The sequence below is a fragment of the Oryzias latipes genome, chromosome 3 (assembly GCF_053564925.1).
Source record: "Oryzias latipes strain Hd-rR chromosome 3, Olatipes_Hd-rR_3.1".
Lineage (NCBI taxonomy): Eukaryota > Metazoa > Chordata > Actinopteri > Beloniformes > Adrianichthyidae > Oryzias > Oryzias latipes.
This window is the reverse complement of record NC_136239.1, coordinates 31,757,138-31,777,021: the sequence shown is the minus strand read 5'-3', so window position 1 is coordinate 31,777,021 and position 19,884 is coordinate 31,757,138. Positions and strand designations below refer to the sequence as shown.

The 19,884-nt window shown below is 39.2% G+C and overlaps 1 protein-coding gene across 4 annotated transcripts in view; it reads left to right on the top strand.

Moving 5' to 3' along the window:
• Positions 1-19,884, top strand: part of cd276 (CD276 molecule) — a 75,061-nt gene that overhangs the window by 14,383 nt on the left and 40,794 nt on the right. For all 4 annotated transcript variants that reach the window (XR_013654895.1, XM_004067295.4, XM_078944611.1 and 1 more), the window contains 2 exons: positions 5,884-6,234; positions 9,330-9,626. Coding sequence is in view for 3 of the 4 variants with exons in the window: in XM_004067295.4 (XP_004067343.1) it covers positions 5,884-6,234; positions 9,330-9,626 (648 nt within the window). In the remaining variant the exon portion in view is untranslated. The remainder of the gene's footprint in view (positions 1-5,883; positions 6,235-9,329; positions 9,627-19,884) is intronic.

The following is a 19,884-nucleotide window of genomic DNA, read 5'->3' as shown; positions in this document are numbered from 1 at the left end:
AGTCATGCAAGTCTGAAAAATCAATTCTTCATGGCCTTTTCAGTGTTTTTATTTTTTTAAATTCTGATATCTATTTATATGTGTGTCTGCAAATATCCATCCATCCGTTTTTTAAAACCCGCTGTATCTCTTTTACGGCTGCTAGAGTGTTACTTGGCTTCTGTCGGTTGAAGGTTGCCATCCTGTCACAGGGCCACACAGTCACACACACACACACATACATACACATAGAGTCTCACAGTCTCACCTGGGGACAATTTAGAGTAATGAATCTATGAATCTTGCTGGAGTCCTTTGCATACACAGGGAGAACATGCAAACTCCACACACACAGATCCCATCTGGGATTTGAACCACAGCATTCTCACTCTGAGGCAAAAGCACCAACCACTGTGTCACTGTGCAGCCCTATTTACATATATTAATTAATATATTATGCTTTAATTTTGGTTATATTCATGCTTTTAGTTGATTGACTTTCTTTTTAATACAAATGCCTTTTTCTCCATCTTTATGCTATAAAATGTTAAAGTCAACAATAATGCATCATAAAACATTATTTTTTTTTCTCATTACTGAAAAAAACGTTATGTATCATCGTCTGACTTTTGTTAGTAGACTCAATAAATGACAACTCGATAAGAAATAACAGTCATTGAAAAGAAAATGCTGCTTCTACATATGCAGTCCATTGACTCTTTTTTTTCCCAGTTGATGAGATCAAGTGACAAATTCTGTAAGTCATAATTCCTTTGTTTGGAAGAGAAGTAAAACCAGGGAAGTTGCAGATTGAAGGGCAATTTTGCATGGTCACAAATGAAGTTTTTGTACTTTTCTGAGTTAATTTAATTTTTTTGTGGAAAATTAGAGCTTTGAATCTTACTGTATCATATTAAGATATGTTCAGTAATTCATCTTTGATACAGACATTCTGTGATATCTTATTAATTGGACGAGTAAAAGACTATAGAATCCAAGAAAAGATCTGGAATTTGACCATTAGTATGGCTGAAACACCTTAAAACATGTCTTTTTATAAATACCTTAATAATTTGTTTATACCAAGATGAAACATAATTTTCCCGTTCCCACAACACAACAGGATTCCTACAAACTAAGGATGAGTCTGATGGAGACAAATATATTGGAGCTGGGTTAGAAATGATAAAACCATTATAGGCTTCATAAAGTTCACATCTGGACTTGGAGGATGTAAATGTTTAAGTGGTATCCAGTATTAATGGAGTATTGTTGGCAGTATATCAGTGAGCAGTAAACTGAGATAGTTACTTACGATCATTCTGTGCCTGGTCGTACTGCCAGTGATGCAAAAATGTTTCATTTGGTGTTATTGCAATATTTACGCTACAATCTCTGGAAAAATGTCCATTCTGCAGATTTGCAACACTGTCAGGCACGTGTATTTTTGCTATGCATGATGTACTCAGATTCCAGCCACTTGCGGAACAACAGCTACCCTGGTGGTTTGTGTTGTTCAATAAAGCCTTGGTCCCAACTGCCACATACTGTCTTGAGCCAAAAGAACTTGTACCGGCCACGCAGGTGACCCTCATGAAAAAGGAATGTTATAAACCACTCTGTGAGCCTGGAGTGCGACAATATTCATGCACATTTTTTGTACAGGCATGCTACGGGGGACAGGTTGCGGTGAATTCCTAAACAATGCACAAGGGAGTGAAATAAGTGGGAAGCAGGTGTGTCGTATGGATTTTCCAGTTTTTCACCCACCACCCGAATCCTGCAGACTGCAAAAGGGGTCATGATGTTCACAAATGCTCATTTTGTGTCCCATAGAGGTTTGCCCAATTTTCGCTTGCAAACAGCTAGTATAGCCATGTGGGCAGTTGTTGTGACCAATGCTTTACAAATGACTAGAGTGTGGCATAAGGACACCTTACAACAGCATCACCCTTATTGCATAAGTGTGAGCGCGCTTAGCCTTACTTAATGCTTCACAATACACTGGCCACACCTATGACAATTACATGTTTTCACTTTCAACTATGTCCCTCATGCGAGCGCCAAGGAAACTGCAAGACACATCTGCTCTCCCCTTAAGATGTGATCGCTCCTCTTCATGGGCCCAGACAACCTTAAAAACCTACAGCCTGGTATGGGTGCATGGGATTTAGATTTACAACAGGTCCACTGGACCAGCTCAGTGGCCTTGTGGAAGAGTGTCTGCCCTGTGACTGGAAGGTCATGAGTTGAAATCATACCAAAGACTCTAAATATGGGACCAAATGCTTCCCTGTTTGACACTCAACATTAAGGGGTTAGGTTGGGGGGTTGAACCACCAAATGATTCCCGAGTGCGGCTGTGTCTGTAGCTCACCGCCCCCCCCAGGGGATGGGTCAAATGCGGAGAACAAATTTCACACACCTAGGTGTGTGACAGATAATGGGACTTTAACTTTAAGTGCAGTTTTTGGACTGAAGTCAGTGAAACTCCAACATCAGCTCCATGTTGTCCACTCCTACAGGTATTGAATATTTCTGATTTCTGTTACATCCCAGACTCATTCCATGTTTAATACTCTGAAACTAGTTGTTTCAAAGAATTTGCAGTCTTTGATTATATTTCCAACATTGGTTTAGTACAAGGATCTGCTTTTAGGAAGGCTTGCATGTTTTACCTATTTAAGGTAAAGTTTAAGATGAGTTCAGTGCAGTGACATACCAACAAAAAAGCCTGAAAGAAAAACAATTAGTCACTTATTTAGTTAGAACTGCAATTGTCTTATTAATAGAGCCTAGGGTTTTATGAATCTCTTTCCGAAATCCAAAGTGTAAACATTTACATTAGTTTCATGTGCCCGGCCGGAATGACGTTTCAATAATTTCACTGCATGAAGAACCCCGCAGAGGCATATTCAGTGTTAGCCGTGCCTTACGTATTTGAGGAAAACAGAATGGAAAGGAGGTGCTAGATATTGACACGTTGGTGGTTAGTCTTGATAGTGGAAGTGGAGTGGAGTGTGAAGATCACTTGCAGCCTTTTCTAGCCAACCATGTGTCTGACTGGTAAGCGGGGCCTGTTGCCAGCACTCGCAAAAGTGTAATGAGTTTATTTCATGTCGGCTGTGAAAGTGCCTGTCACTGTCTCAGTGGCACTCAAACAGAGCTGAGACCCATAAACACAAAGTGCAGCGTATAAATCCCTGCAGCACGATGTCTCCCAGCCTGCCCTTTGTGGGATCTCTTTATACAAGATGCAATGTACCCTCTAGTTGGACCCAACCCACCCAGAGACCATATGGATATAATCCCTAATTTCTGAAATTAGACTTTATTACAGTAAACTCTAAGGAGAAATCATGTTTTTTGTACAGACCTTATGGTAAACAATCAAAAACTGTATATGGAGAGTTTCTGTGCCATTTCACATCCTACAATTAAAACATATTGCGCTTTTTACCATGATGTCATCCCCCAATACTCCCTGTAGTGTAATGCAAAATGCTCCCTTAGCTTTTTTACTGCAAATGCAGATCAGTTGCCCTGTTGAAGGTCTCAAGCTACGTACACAGATTCTTGAACATCCTTGAATGTGCTTTTAACATATGGTGTTCACACAGGACTGTTTCTACCTGATACTAGTGCTTGTACTCACAGTTGGAAGAGGCTTGGTGCAAAATGTTAAAGCGGTACAAATCTTGCAAGTCTTGCTCCAGGCTTTTTCTTTCACAGCTCTATTTTCATATGAAAGACCTGGTGTCTTACAATTCCAGTCCAAAAACTGACTTAAAATGTGTGTAGTGACGTGTAAATCCAGGAGATTTGAACGCAGAAGCCCGCATATGCACGTGGTCACATAGACTTTTCATTGGAAGTGGTCGCTCGAATGCAACTAGCCCGGTGTGAACGTAGCATCATTATACAACTGCATACTCCCAGGGTTTTGGAGCTAGAAGTTTGCCACTAGATAAAGAAGAAGATGAACTGGGAGGATGAAGTAATTCTGTCCCTGTCTCTTTGACAGAGTCCGTGTCTTTCTTATTGTATATCCCAGCGCCTCTGTCTGTGTCGCCTTCTTGTTTTTCCTCTGTGTGTGAACTCAGTGGTGTGAGTCATCCCATGCTGGCCAGGGAGGGATTTAATTGCTCTATCTTTTCATCCTGCAACATGCATGTCTCAGCGAGGGCTCTCCCAGTCTGTCCACTCATTTAGAAAAAAATCCCAGACGTGGTTAGGCCACCTTTAAAAACAGCAAAGACACACTGTAGAGATTTGTTCAGACATCCCCAGTGCAAGCAGAACGTTGGGGCTTGCTTCTGCCATGCTCTGCTTTGATAGGTCTTCTGTATCTTGTCCCCCTGCTGGGTGAATGTGGGCACAATATGATACGCGTCCCCCCCTGCTGCCGCAGAAAAGCTTTTGTAATCACGGTTTAAAACAGAAAAGCCTTCTGTTGCTTGCACTGGTGGTGGTTGTGTGTGTATGTGGTGGTGGGGAGTATGACAGAAAATTGTTTTCTGAGAGCCACTTGTTAGTTTGGACACTTTGATTTGTTCAGGGTCAAATGGTGGAGCAACACTCGAAGTCAAAATGAAGTTAAGGCAACCTGTTATTCTGTGATACAGGATTTACTGGAGAGACTTTTTCGGTTTCCCTGTAGGAAAAAAATGAAACATTTTTATGTTAAACGCCTTTATGTCTAACTTATTTGAATTCAAACAGGAATCATCACTTTCAAAGAGATTTTGTGAGCCTTTTGTAGCACAGCATCAATGCTGGGTGCTCCTGATGTATCATAAGAGGATCTGTGGCTTCTTTTCCTTTTTTTCCGTGTAGTTTGAAGGTGAAACATGAGGGGGCACTGTTCTTGCAGTTTATGGGGTTGATGAGGAGAGACCACCAGGCTGGGCCTGGCTGACTGAGATGAAAATAGGGCCGCCTTGACTTACCAATACTCATCCGTATAGCACTCTCAGATGAAAGACTTGTTTGTTGTTAATGGGGAAAGTAATTATTGCACCTCTGCAGCAGGCAAATCTCCTTCACAGCTAAGTGACTCAATACCAACATGTGCTGTGTGATAGACAGAGCTCAAAAAGAGGTGAGGAGGCTAAAATGCCACTGTGATTACAACAATTAGAGAGGCTGAGCATAAAGTAGAATGCATTGCCCGGAGGGCCGACTGGCTTTTTTCCCCTTCTCCTGTGATGCTGATGAGTGTCTCATAGTTGTGTAACATCAGACATGGATCAATGGAGAATGCTGACTCGTGAGAATAGTATGGATGCACTCTAGACTGCTTGATACGGCTACTAATCCCAAATGATTATGCATTGTACACTTAGTGCTCAGCCAACTCTCCACAAGCAGCTCACACACATGCATAAACACAGATGCACACAAAATTCCCTCTGAAATTGCAAAACAAAGCCACTTTTCATTTTCTCTGAAATGTTCAACAGTCGTGCTGCGATCATATTCCTCCAGCACCTTTTGCTAGATTTAACTAAAGATTAAACTAAGGCTACACAGATGTTGTTGCCGCTCCTGCTTAGCTTTGCTGCACTGAGCCATCACCACGAGGCAAAGCCTAAGAACACAAAGAAAGTCCTGAGACTCTGCTCAGATTCCTTTTATTTCTGCCCTCTAACTTTGCAATCCTTGTGTTATCATTCTACACAAAGAGGATTTTTATTAGATTTTCATTCTGCTTCTCCAACTGTTCCCGTGATTTTTTTTTTAACGTTCAGAACACTGTAGTCAATGATAAATCATAGTCATGAATATGTAACGGTAGTTTTATTTGTCCAGATCCTGCTTAGACTACTGTTAACAATAGCTGCATTTTATTTTTTACAAATGTTAGTTGTAATTGGCTAACAAAATGTGTATATCTTTTCACAGCTGTAATGGAACTTCGTGTCCCAGAGCAACCTGTGGTGGCGCTGTATGGGCAGGATGCAATTCTCAACTGCTCCTTCAGCCACCCCAATGTCTTCAACCTATCGGATCTGAGCATCTTCTGGCAGCTAACAGACACCAAGCGCAATGTACACACGTACTCAGAGGGACGCGACCTGCTGGTGGACCAGGCAGAGGGCTTTGCCAACCGGACCAGCCTGTTCCCCACTCAGCTGAAGCTGGGCAATGCTTCGCTGCTGCTAAGCAAGGTGGTGGTGGCGGATGAAGGGAGCTACACCTGCTTTGTCAGGGTGCAGGACTATGGGAGAGCTGCTCTTTTTCTGCAGGTGGCTGGTGAGTCAAGCTGTCAATGTCAATAGCTGCCTTTCCATCACACAATATTATCAAAATTCTAGAAATGGCAACAACAAAAAACAATGTCGCCATTACAGTTTATATTAAACATACATGGGAATAAACATAAAGACCAATTTATGCGATTAGTCATTCAAATACATGGAAATAGATGAACAATACTTTGATTTACAGCAGAATCATTCTAATTCTCTGCCACTGCACTAGCGCTCAACATCATCTATCAAAGAAGACATCTGCGTCTTGTTCTGGCCATGGAATGGCGTAGTGGGAGTGGCTACGGATGGGAAATCATGGTTGGGGATTTTACAGAGGAGCTGTGGATCCAATAATTCCACATGACTCGCTCAACTTTTGATGAGCTGTTTGATGAAGTGGGATCTCCTGTGGCGCCTGCTGGGCAGTGACCAAGGCAGCCAGTTCCTACCAAGAAGTGCATTGCCGTCCAGTTGTTGGTCACGTGACTCCTTTTAATCGAAAAAAAGTTTTCCATTGCAGTTTTCGAAATATGTCAATTTTGATGTGCCGCAAAAAAACAAGCTCCTCCAAGTGCAAAAACGTATTTCCGATAAATACAAGTTTTTTTCATTAGGCAAATTCTTTATCGCAAATCCAATTTGCGCAATTTCATAGTTGACGGAAAAACTATGAAGAACCCAAAACTCAACCAATGGTTGGGCTGCTAAGAAGTTTCAGCAACACTAAAACATTCTTCCAGAATGCAAAAATGCAAATCTTTTAGTTAATTTTCTCAAAACAACAGAACTAAAGTTCTGTGAAAGAGGCCAACATATGTGTGAGGTTTGATTTCCATTTTGGTCTGAAAACATGGATGCTTTTATCACATTACCTCTTTACAAGAGTTTTTTTTTTTCCAGATACATAAGAAATCTAACATCTCATAAAGTAAAGAAAAAAATTGGTAAAGACTTTTCTACATAAAAAGCAAATGCAACCCTGTAGTTTTTTCCAGCTTAACTACCTTATGACCCCTGACATTGTGTACAATATTGTACATTATTAAAATAATATATAACTAATACTATTTTGATGTTTTAATCCGAATGCGGTCCTATTAGCAGACAAAATATGACCGCTGTCTTTGTTTTGATGCAATATTCATGTTAGTTTTTGTTACCCTGCATGATCACAAAGGTGTTATATTTTTCAATAACAGAACACGGTAAAAAAAAAAACATTTTCTCAGAATTATTCCTTCCCATGTCTTTATTAAATCAACCACAGACAGCCCAGCAGAGTTGGAGGTAATTTAGGGTTATTTCTTTGTATGAGATGTAAACAGGTGATAAACAGCTTCCTTCAGGCTTCTAAGGTTTTTTTTCCTCCCTTTTTGTCAATAAGCACTGATTGTACTCCATGTCATGATCAATATCTGTTGACTTTGATTATTAGCTGTTGTCATGGCCAATCAGCCATCACTAACATTTTCTTTGCCGTGCGACTACTTTGCCCTCCTTCACAGCCGAGAGCCTTTCATACGATTCTAAAGCTGCTTTTTACATTTATGCATCTGCTGTGAGATTGCTGCTCTATTCTATTAGAATGAATGAACATTAGGTGGTGTTGGTGAATGCTTTTGTTGATGGACAGTGAAGGAAGAAAGAAAGCGTCCATCAGTGATGAACTGGTGCTGTTTTATGCTATGGACTTGATTATTTTCTGATTTTAGTCAGCATTTACACTTGGTAATTCAGCTTTTCTTCATGATGTGTGAAAAGATAGTAATGCCCCTTGCAAGTGAAACACACAGATGGGGTGTGTGATCGATGCAAAATCTGCTTTAGTGGTGTGATCACACTTTAGTGAAAGAAGCTCAGACAAACTAGTTTCATCCAAACCACAGCTTCTCTCCTTTGTTTGCGGAGCTGGGATTGGTTGAGGGAATACAGCTGAGCCTCCGTCACCTACATGTTTGTCTTACAGCTCAAGGGACTGGATAGGCGTGCTAGCACGCCGAGGCTGAGAACTCACCTCTTACCTCTCATCTCTTTCTTTCTACATCATTTTTTCTCTACAAGCTTAGTTTTCCCAAATCAATTATCCTTTGAGTGCTGGTTCTGGTCTGCACAGCTCCCAAACTCTGCCTAAGATGGTTTTGTTACTGAGAGGGGCTTGGTGGCATGCTTCTTCGGGTGAGGCAGGTGATGTGAAAGACTGTAACATGACAATTTCTCATCGACTGTGGGATTTCTGCACTGTGGAATGCAGAGTAGCAATATCATCAATAATCACGGGTTTATGGAGTGTTTAATTCTCATTGCTTCTGTGCCCTCCCTCCATAACCTCCAATTATATTTGGATCTGCTGTAAAAGTGTTCCCAGTGGTTTTTTAATAATGATGATGCCATTTTTATGCAAAATCAAAAAACGTGTCCTTTTTCTAGGACATAGTTTCTGCAGAGCAGCAGTTGTTCGTTAGAAATTCGCCTCTGTATTGTTGGCGGGACTGTTGTTGACGTGGAGCAACCACACCCCCCTCCTATCATCCATCTGTTTACACACTGTCCCGCTAGTTTACAGCTCCTCACAACCCAAACCTATCATTAGCGGGGCAACAAAAATGGTGAGCAATATCAAAACTATCCAGCTATACAGCTGCCAGATGCCAGCTCGAATAAGGAAAATAAAGACGTTCATGGATCTCTTTGTCTGCAAGTGGATGCATCAGAATGGAGCAGAACAGAGCAGGGAGCTTATGGCCCACCGATTATAGCACCTACGTAACAGCTACAAGCTTTTTCCAATGGCATTTTTCGTCTACTCCTCATTCAGAGATTTGAAAAAAAGAATTATTCAGAAACTCTATTTTAGATTCTTCTTCTTTTCCTTTTGGCATTTCCCTTCAGGGGTCGCCACAGTGAATCAGCTTTCTCCAATTTATCCCTGTATTCTGCATTGTATACTCTAACACCAAACACAATTTTAGATTATCTTTCTTTATATATGTCTTCCATCACCTCAAGAACATGTTCAAAACACCAAAACCATGATTTTCATTGGACTGGGTCTTTAACACTTGATTCCTCACTCTTTTCCTCCTCTTGTTTTCTCAGCGCCGTACACCAAGCCTGTGCTAACCTTACAGCCTGAATCCAACCTGCGGCCAGGCGACAAAGTGGCCCTGACCTGTGTGGCTTACGGAGGCTATCCTGAAGGCAGTGTTGTATGGCAGGATGGGAGCGGCCGCAACCTGACGGAAAACGTCACCGTTTCGCTGGTGGCTAATGAAGAAGGCCTGTTCACTATGACCAGCGTCTTAACAGTTATGTTGGAGCCCAACAGCACATACAGCTGCCAGCTCATCAACCCACTGCTAGGTGAAGACGGCTTCGCCTTTCTCACCATCACAGGTGGGGACGAGTCTTCCCTTAAGGTTTTCAAGCCAGCACTGTCTTTCTTATTCTTGTGGCAAAGTAAACAAGCTAATTTGTATCTCCTGCAGTGTTCAAATGTTACCAGCTCACACTAATCTTGTTGTTAGTCATGCATACACAGGGTCTCTGATTAAATTGTTGTATGCTTTTGGTGAATCAATCACTTAGCTAAATTTCCCCACCGTGGAGGCTTCTTTCTGTGTCTGTTGAAGCTTCAATAAAACTAATGGAAAATAATGAAATGTTGAATTAATGTCAAATCAGCAGAACTTATTGGTTCTGTCCCATTGTTTAATTACATCACAGGATGATTATATCCCCTAGGAAAATCAAATAGCTTTCTAAAACATGGGTTAAAAGATGCTTCACAAAAAAAAATGAAGGTTAAGAAGTAAATTGATTGATTTTGTTGCTGATTTCTGTTGGAATTTGATTAAATAGGAGCCATCTTTGTGTTTTTAAGTGTTATCTGCATTGCTACCTGCATAATAATTGTAGTGTTCTCTTTATCTCCCCGGCAATACCACCACCTAGTCATAATCCTGTCATGTCCCTGTGGCCCTGTTGGTGTCCTCCATGTGTTAAGTGCAATGGAAGTCCAGTGTAAGCTGGGCTGGGTCTCTAATGGGAGCAGCGCTGTGTGAAATGGCTCATAAATAAGTAGAGATGGCCCAGGCCGACTCTGCTTTGGCTGGTGCTGGTGGTCGGCCTGTTGTGGCAGAGGTCAGGGAGTGCTGCTCCACTGGGCTGGGAAATGACTGGGCTGTCTGGAAACAGGATGGCCAATTGGCAGGACTGGATGGAGCAGTAAAAGAGGCCTCTTTAACAATTTGGTTGGGACTTTACGAAAACAGAACCGCTTATCAGTCAGAAGCTGGAACAAATTAAGCAAATTCGGAAAAAGCTATGGAGCAACCTTTAAAGTATCTTATGTACGTCTTTATTTACTTATTTATTTGTATGTACATTTTTTTGAAGCACATTTGATATCTTCACCTTTCATGTCATAAATTTAAATTCAACAATTCTGCAATGACTTTATTTTCTTTTGAAATGGTGAATTAGATTTTTACAGTTGGAGTTGTCCTGATCATTAGAGACTGTCTGAAAACAATCCCAGTAGTGTTCACACTTTAATCTTCCCCTTTGTATCACAGCAGGGATTAAAAGCATAAATTATAAGCAGAAACTTTTAACTGTTCTTTCCCCCAATGATTGTGCAACAGATCAGTGACACGGTTTGAAATATATTGGATAATAAGCTCAAAGAAAAAGTTGATAGAAAATGCATGGCTTTGACTTGCCTCCTCACCTAATTTCTCTTTGTGTCATCAAATGATCATTTTTTTTCTTTCACTGGAGAGCCCACACAGGTGGTCACTTGAATTCACTGTAATATTATAAATAAATTAAAAGTTTCCAGTGTGGCAATAAAATCAACCGTAAAACGCTGAAAATTCTGCACAAAGGAGTAAATAAAACATCAGTTCAAATCAACAGAGAAAATAAAAAAGGAAATGACAAAAGCAATCTGAGACCAAGTGGTAACAACTGAGGCAGTTAAAGCTGGACACGGGAAAATATGGGAAATGATGAAGACGACAAAACAAACTCATCAAGCAAAACAGGATATTTAAGACGTAAACCTGGCTAGTTACATAGCAACTCAGACAAAAACAGAAATAAATACTAATGTCAAATGAATACAAAATAAATAGAACATTGGAAGCAGGAGACAAAAAAGCTAAATCCACACTTTGAGAAGTCAATGAATTTTCCGACAGAAGACTAGTAAAATATTATGGAGAAAGAGGAGGAAAAAAGGGGAGGAAAAGGAAAAATAAATAGCTTGGAGTCTAAAGTGCATTTCAAAAGCCTTCTTCATATTGCGGTTTGGGTAGAATAAAATGTGCTCTTTTAAACAGCATTGTTCCATTTTATATTAATTTTGTAGAGAACAGCAAAACAGCTTGAAGGCCCTAGTGGTTTGTAAATTCTCAGCAAGATGTGTGCGTAGTATAATGGGTTGTAGGGTACATGGTCAGTTGTTTGAAATATAAATGTGTTTGCATCCGTTGTAAAAGTTGTAGGGGTGTGTGCGTGCGTGCGTGCGTGCGTTCTAAGAGTCTCTGCTTTAAGCTCCTTGAGATGACAGGGAGCTACAGGTGGTGGTTCTGCACTGTAGCAGAGGTCTGGACATGTGTTTAATCTGACAAAAGGGTCTTTTTTGTGTGTTTCTGAGATGATGACAGATTAGCTGAGGGGACTGATGCTTAGACGTGAGGAGACCTGCAGCTGGTATTAATGGACAGTCTAGGGAAGGTGCAGCTCCAGTCCTCAAATGAACCGTAGCCTGTCTGCTTGCGTGGGCAGTTGGCTTGTGTACCAACTCCCTGCCATTTTCCTCCCTCCTGTCTGTGTGCAATAAAATGTCAGACACTCCCAGACTATTATTACCACTGTGTTCCTCATTTTAATAGAATTTTTTTTAATCGAGTGGGTTTTTTTTCTGACTCCCTTTTGTATGTATTTTTGGCAATAGATTAAGTGCAGTGTTGCTGTGCGGTTGCTGCTGTGTGCTGCCTGACGGCTGTGCCACTGAACAGCCCCCCTAGCACCAACCCCCCCATTCCGTCTGCCCGCCTTTCAACGGAGATGGCGCCATTTCCACAGCAACTCTGTGCTGGCGCAGCATTTTCAGTGGAAAAGTGTGCTGATGGAGATAGTGGGGAAAGGTAGCAGACAGAGAGATGAGCCAGGGAGATAGATGGAGGGAGCTACAGGGGAAGGGTTAGGAGGGGGGAGAGTTGATGACAGAAAGTAAGATGAAGACAACAGTGTTTGCTGAGCTCAGAGCTGGGGCATTATGGCCTGACAGGCTTAAGATGGACTTGTTGACAAAAAGCGAGACCACCCGCCTCTCTGTTTTCACTGATTTTTACTCTGGCAGCCTTTATCTGGCTTCTAACATGCAGCACAGTGACTCATTTGTTAGCTTCTTTGTAACAGGATTGTGGGGTGTCTTTTTATTTTAGTAGAGAGACTTTTGCAATTGATGCACAAAAGTTAAAATGTCATACTCTTTCCAGTATACGACTGAAGGTAATCTGTTCAATTAACATGTTTGTGTTTTTATTATAATTTTTTCTTTTACTTTAGTTTTTATTTTTGCTGAACAGTGCGGCTCCATCTGTACATAGTCTGTTTCAAACAGAGGTCATTCAAAATTAACCCACACAAAATGAGTTGAGGGCAATACAAAAACCATGTAAAACATTTAAACAATAAAGCCAGAAATTTGCATTTGGCATTTTGTTTTGTTATGAAATGATTTCGTAAAATGTCTTTATCTCTGTTGAACAAAGACAACTAAAAAAAAAAAAGTTTAGGTTTTAAAACTGTAATTCTGCGGCACAGTTGAGACAGAGGAGAAGCTGGTTGCATCAGTTTGTAGAGCAAAAATCTGACTAAAAACTGTTGGAAATAAATGCCTGAATTGGCCTCCTAGGATCCAGTAGTGCATCTAGTGTGACAAACAGGACATGGTCTTCTGTTAGCAGAGCTAAGTAAACTTGAGTGTTGTGTGCCTTTCTAAGCTATAAAACATTATCAGTGTGGATGATGGAACCCAAAAGGGAGCCTGTGCATGTTGAGTAGCAAATATCCAGTACTTGAGGTACTCCTCATGGGTTGGTGGTAGGAATGCCACAATTCTTGACCAAAAGCGAAACGGGGGAAAGGGAATCGTTTCATCCTTTCCTGAATATCAGGGTGTTTACGTTGAAAGAGTCAAACAATTTTTATGCTGAATTTAAGAAGGATTTACCGGTAATATTTACTATTTAATTGAAGTACACCAGGCTTATTACGAGCCAACTGAAAGGCTTTTCTTCATTATTACTAGTTTATCAGAAGAAAGAAAATTCTGAATTTGTATTTATTTGTTGTTATTTTGTGATACACAAATGATATATCGAACCGAAACACAACCGTGACCCGAAAAACGAGGTTTGAACCAAATCGTGGGTAAAGTGAATTGTTGCATCCCTAGTGGTGTGATCAAAACCACAGAAACTGTTGATCTATAGTAGGACTACATTAAAAACTATAAAAGATAATCAAATCTGCTTTACTGCCAGTTTTGAAGGATCTTTAGGTCTTGTTTTATTATCTTTAACCAACAATAGAATATATATCATTGTGTTCATTTGTTTCTGCATTTAATTCCAGGCAAAATCATCCACCATTCAACTCATCTGTCAACATAAATAAATTGATGCCAATGGAATTTGGGAGTTCGGTGTTTGAATGTGCACCCCACCTAAGATGTTCAATGACCTAATCCATCCACAATTTTTTCAATTTCAAGTGGGACAACTTTCAGAATCTATGACTAATATTGTACAAAAATGTAAATTAGGTTTTATTTGGTATAACTGCTGTATTTAATATCATTTAGTTTTAATAATTCTGCATTAGTATCACAGTACCATTAGTTTTAGCATTGTTCTACCACTTAGTATTTTAGAATACATCTGCTATTAAGAAAGATTATTGACTCAGTAGTGATTTAGAAGACCCTCCATTATGTCTGCAAGGAAACTGAAGCCTTTCAACACCTTCTCACTTTGACTTGCTTTTTCAAAATCTGTGTTCAGAATTTACAAATGTCTTGATAAGGCCAGCAAAAAAATAAGACAAAGAAATACAATCCGCATGCCCAGATGGCACCATTTTCCCTTTATTGACCACAATTGTTTGATTTAGTATTCACATCCCTAAGCACATGCGGGTGGGTTGTAAGGCTTAAGACTTTTAACAGTGGAGATTCTCCTAATTGTGTTTGTTTGGCTTAACAAAATAAGTAACTGAGTCCTTTTATTTTGTCAGGAGGCTATCAAATCCACTCTGTCAGCTGTCAGAGATTCTTGCCAGCTCTGCTTTGCTGCTACTGTGTGTTTTGAATCTCTTGGAGCCCAGTCGGTCTCAAAAATTGCTCTTTCAGCTCACTCCTATAAAGGGTTCTTGGGTAAAAGTAAACATGCTTGTTAAGAATTTAAGTTTGCTCTCCCTCTCTGCTAAGACCACATGCCGCTTTTACGCATCAGCTTCTTTTAGAATGCCTTTGCTCGTTCACTGTACTTCAGGTTCAACGCTGTTTTTGTCTGCTGTATTTCCCCAAGGAGAATGTTTATTACTGTGTGATTGTGAGGCACGTGGTTTCTAAACCTCAGCTTCACTGGGAAAATCAAGGTTAAAAGCAACTTTAATTGCCTTGTAAACAGTGACCTTTGTCATGAAGATGGATTTTACCAGTCTGAGAACCTGAATTCATTTATTCAGGTTTAAGCACAGCAGCAGACTTTTGCTTTCATACTTGTCCCTGTCTTGGTTATATCATCACAATCTAATACTGATGTCATCTGTACACGTAATGCAACAGCTTTTTTTTTTGTTACAGTTGTGTTTTTTTACATACATTTTCCCTAAAGACTGCACATACTTCCTGGCAGCCTGAAGCCTTTTTGTTTCAGTTCTATTAGACATTTTCCAAATGTTATATAAGAATGTTGCATCCAGTACGGACTGAGCTGTTTTCTTAGAAGAATAAAGCCTCATGATAGCACAGCATCCATTGGTTTAAGGCACTCAAAATCTGTTCTTCACCAGGATATCTTACCCAGCGTATGGTCACACATCTAATAAGTTATTCAGCATCAGGCTTTGCACTCTTGTCCTCCATAACAAACCACTTTGCAGATTTTTGTTCTCCCTGAACAAGGACTAATTCAAATGTAATTAACAAAGCCTTCAGAGAAACGGCAAACAGTATAAATGGATCTGTTGTCAGTGGAGCTGCAAGCAGGCAACCTTCTCACAAGCACTGTATAAATTAGCGCCCAGTGCACAAATAGGTCTTTTTCTTGCTGAATGCACGCCGTGTCTTATCATGAACCCAGCCCAGTTTGTGAAAACAATCAGCAGACTGATGAAGTAGGTTTACTATCTAAAATAAATACAGGTATGCAGCAACCACACCATTGTGAGCACATTATTCTTATCAGGATTAATAAATGGGGGCCACTTGCTGCTGTCACCGCTCTAAAGACACGTGGATGTCCTCCACTGGGTCTTCATTATTGCAAATTTTATCCTTGAATTATGTCCAGAGCAATGTGATTTGTCATGCTTGCAGTCTTTCTGTCAGCAGCTCAGAAACACTGCAAGGTTAAGTTCAGTTGCTGTCAGTTCTAGCTTTATGCCGCCCCATTAGAGTCCTTCGCTAAGCGAGAAAATCCGAGCTTCTCTCTTTTGTGCAAAGATTCATTTTCCCTTGTTTTATTTCAGACACTACCTTGTCAAATGTTTGGTCTGAAAATCTTTTAGAACTAACTGGTAATGTTCTTGGCTACAATCAAAAGCTACTTTTTTTTCTTTCTTTATCTTTGACAGTATTATTTCCTTAAGGACCTTAAAATAGAATCAATTCTTTCTTTATCTGGAAAACCAAACTTTTGGAGCCCCTATATTTTTTGTTAAAATAGAGTTTGCCTGTACATGATATGTATTTTAATATGTCCTTACATTATATCCTGTCCTAGCAGAAAAAATAAAATAAAATAAAGGTATGGGTTTTAGAGGAATACATTTTAGTTTCATTTGTTGCTGCACTATTTCAAGTGTCATACTTTGAACAGAAAAATAAAAACCTCAGCATATTTCATCCTACTCCCTCAGGATATGCAGGCAACTCTACAGTTGATTGTCATTTGTTCTCCAAATTAAAAAACAAAGAATTGTAATAAAAAAAAGAAATACTCGCTAGATTCCTTTGCATAGATGACCCCTCTGAATCATGTTTTGGGCTTCCATTTTGTATTGATTTATTCGTCCAGGAATACTAAAATGTTTGGCTTCACTTGATATCTTTTCTCAGAAGCAAAGTCAAAACTATTAGTCATTAAATTATGTCATGACATTACATGCTGGCATGCCGTTTCAGGTAGCTAACTGTTTTTATCAAAAATGTCCACATGAATAAAGCTAATACCATGATACAATTGTATATAGAGGAGTTAAGGGCTCCGCATGCTTTGGAAAACAGAGGTGTTTGTTGGCCTGCTCAATAGAGATTTTTGATCAAGTTTGTTTTGGTTGAAAAATGTCATCTTCTCTCTCGTACTGCAAAGAAGTTGATGTAGGGCACTCCCAATGCAGCGTACGTCATTTGCTCTAAGTGTAACATCAATACAGCAAAAATAAAGGAATGCCGCAGCATGATGCCAATGAGAAGTTTGGCAGTTTTTGCAGTATTGGAGAAAGTAAGAAGACCAAACATTGGAAAGGAAAAAAAAGATTTTTTTTTTTTTTTATAAGAAAACGACTGAACTTAGATTGTGTCCTTAAAGATCTGATCCCTTCATTGAGTGAGCAATGACGGTGTGGATGAACAAAAGTGAACAACCCAGTACTTTACTTTTTTAACCCCACTTGTTCTCACCTGAAGAACAAGAGAAGAAGGGATGTGTGGAGAATAAGCTGCAGGAACTCCAACAGCAAGGCTGTGGGAAGACATCATTTATTTTCATGGGGTGGGACAATATTCTCGGTTCTTGGGGAGTATGAGCTGACCTTTACTTTTGCAGCAGACTCCTAATGATCGATTGAGTAACTGCATGTTTAAGTACTTCCATTATGGATTTCTTTTCCAAACTGGAGACTGCCCTTCCTATACTAAGTATTTCACACTTGCAAGAAAAAAATATGGTGTGTTTGCATGCATAGACTACATTGGAGCGGACACGTTTTGTTTGTCTAGATGGTTACGTCAGTGTGACACACAGTTACTTACTCAAAAGCAGACACAACTTTGTCATTTGTGTTACTTTTTTATTTAATTCCAGTAGAGATGAATAAAAAGGACTTTTGTCAGTGATTGTGTTGGAACCAGTGGGGGCTCCATAGTGGACGTTTCACTCAGCCCCCTGTTAATCCTGTAAGAGGGATTGGTTTCAGGAAGCCTGGCATCGGCTTTTAGATTCCTAACATAAAATCATGTTAGCTTCAGCTTTCCAGAGAAATTGGGAGACCAGCCACCAAAAAAAAACAAAACAAAAAAAAAAAAACACTGGGCACACCTTCAGAGTTTGGCTTTTGAATTATTCAGGTCATTCATTTGATGTTTAAACTCCCCCACTGATAGTGCTATGAGTTATTGTCCTGCTAAGGATGTTTGCAAATTCAGTAAATTGCTTTGTTCAGTGGTTGCAAACAGTCCAAATTAGTAGCTGGCAAAACAAAGAGGGCATTGTCTACTGGTTCAGGTAGACGTCAGAGTAGATCCTTAAGGATCAATTTCTATTCTTTTTAAAGCAAGTAGAGAGCTATAACCAATTAATTCATGTAAAATAAAAGTTCAGAATATGCTCCGTGTCTCGTCTGCCAGAGGACAGCAGTTTCAAACAGCTGTATCGGTCAACGACCTTGTCTCCACGTCTTGACAGTTTGGCTTGGGAATGCAGAGGTATCCACAGGCTCACTGCTTGATAGGAAGCTCAACAGTAATGAAGCTTCCAAGCCCTGGGGTCAAATATTACAGTGATGTCTACAATTAAGTTGTGTGGCCCTTTTTATTGGTCCAAGTTTGAATTTACAGCAGCTTTCCAATTACTTACACAGCCCTCAAGACAAATTGATATTTTGCTGCTAGCTTGAATTTTGCAGCTACATCCGTCTCCTTGACAAAATGCAGTCTGTTACTAAATTGTCCAAAAAGAAGCTCAAAAAACCTTCTTACCCTATTAAAGTTGTCAGATATGGTTCATGTTATCAATCTTCAGACATGTTTCCACAGCTAAGAGTGACTTGGTCAGTGCCACAGCGAGCTTTTAACACCTGCTTTACATCTGCTGCTGTGAAATAGATAGACATTTGCAACTAGACTACATTTCAAGTTGTCAGTATTATATCTAGAAACAACAAAAAACAGACTCCAACCCTGGAAAAAAAGTGCTGTTTGAATTACATTCAAACTGTATTCTCACAGTTTAGTAAAGTTTCAAAAGTTAGTTTTTTTTTTTTTAATGGCAAAGTCTTTGACTGTATTTTCACTCAAAAACTCAAAGAAACCCCAAGAAATATACATATTTGGCATAATAGGTCATCTTTTTAACCTGGATAAAAAATGCTTAAACATATATGCTTATACACATTGTTTTGAATTTCAATTTTTACTGAAAAAAATGTTACTATATGAGCGAAAAATCAGTGGCGTTATTTTACAGTTCATCCCATAGAGACACATCTGCTTACGTAGAAATGATGTTTAGATAGGATCTTGGCATTCGATTTATTTAAAGGTTTGGTAACACTTTATATTAAGATTCCTTAACAAGCTTTGTTAACACATTAACAAGCATTATAAAAGAATTTATAGGGTGTTAGTAAGACATTTATTAGTACAATAAGTCTAATAAGGTTTATTAAATTACTTAGTTAACACATTTACAAGCATTATTATTAGGATGTTTTCAAGATGTTAATGATGCATTTACTGATATTATAGGTGCCTAACAAATTTGTCAGTGTTAATAAGCTTAATAAGATTTATTAACAACCTTTGTTAACAAATTAAGAAGTATTTTTATTGTTTGGGGTTCTAGTAAGATATTTATTAGCATTATAGATGTCTCACACAAACCTAAGTGTTCATAGGCTTAATAAGTTTTATTAACTAACTTAACAAATTAATAGGCTTTATTAATGTGTCAGATGCTAGTAAGATATTTATTAGCATTATAGATGTCTTGTAAATACCTGAAAGTGTTAATAAGATTTATTAACATCTAAAATCAGACCATTGTCTTCTGAATCCATATTACTAAACTGCTTATAAGCTTTACAAATGTATTAATTAACTTTGTTAATAGTTTATTAATTGTTTTGCAGCACCTCATCTAAAGTGTGGACGTTTTTTAGCACAAACAACCACAAAGCATAAAGATTGTAAAAAGAACTTTATGACATTAAATCAGACTAAACATACACAAATCGTTCTGTAAAAGATATATAATAATTTAATTCAGAAAAATATTTTTTTTTTTTAAAAACATATATACTGGTGTCGGATTATGCTAGCATCATAGCTAATAAGGATAAAGTATTAGCATCTATCCTGAGTGAAACATTCATAGCAAATCCCATCACCAGGAGACAATTCTCTGCATTCACTGCA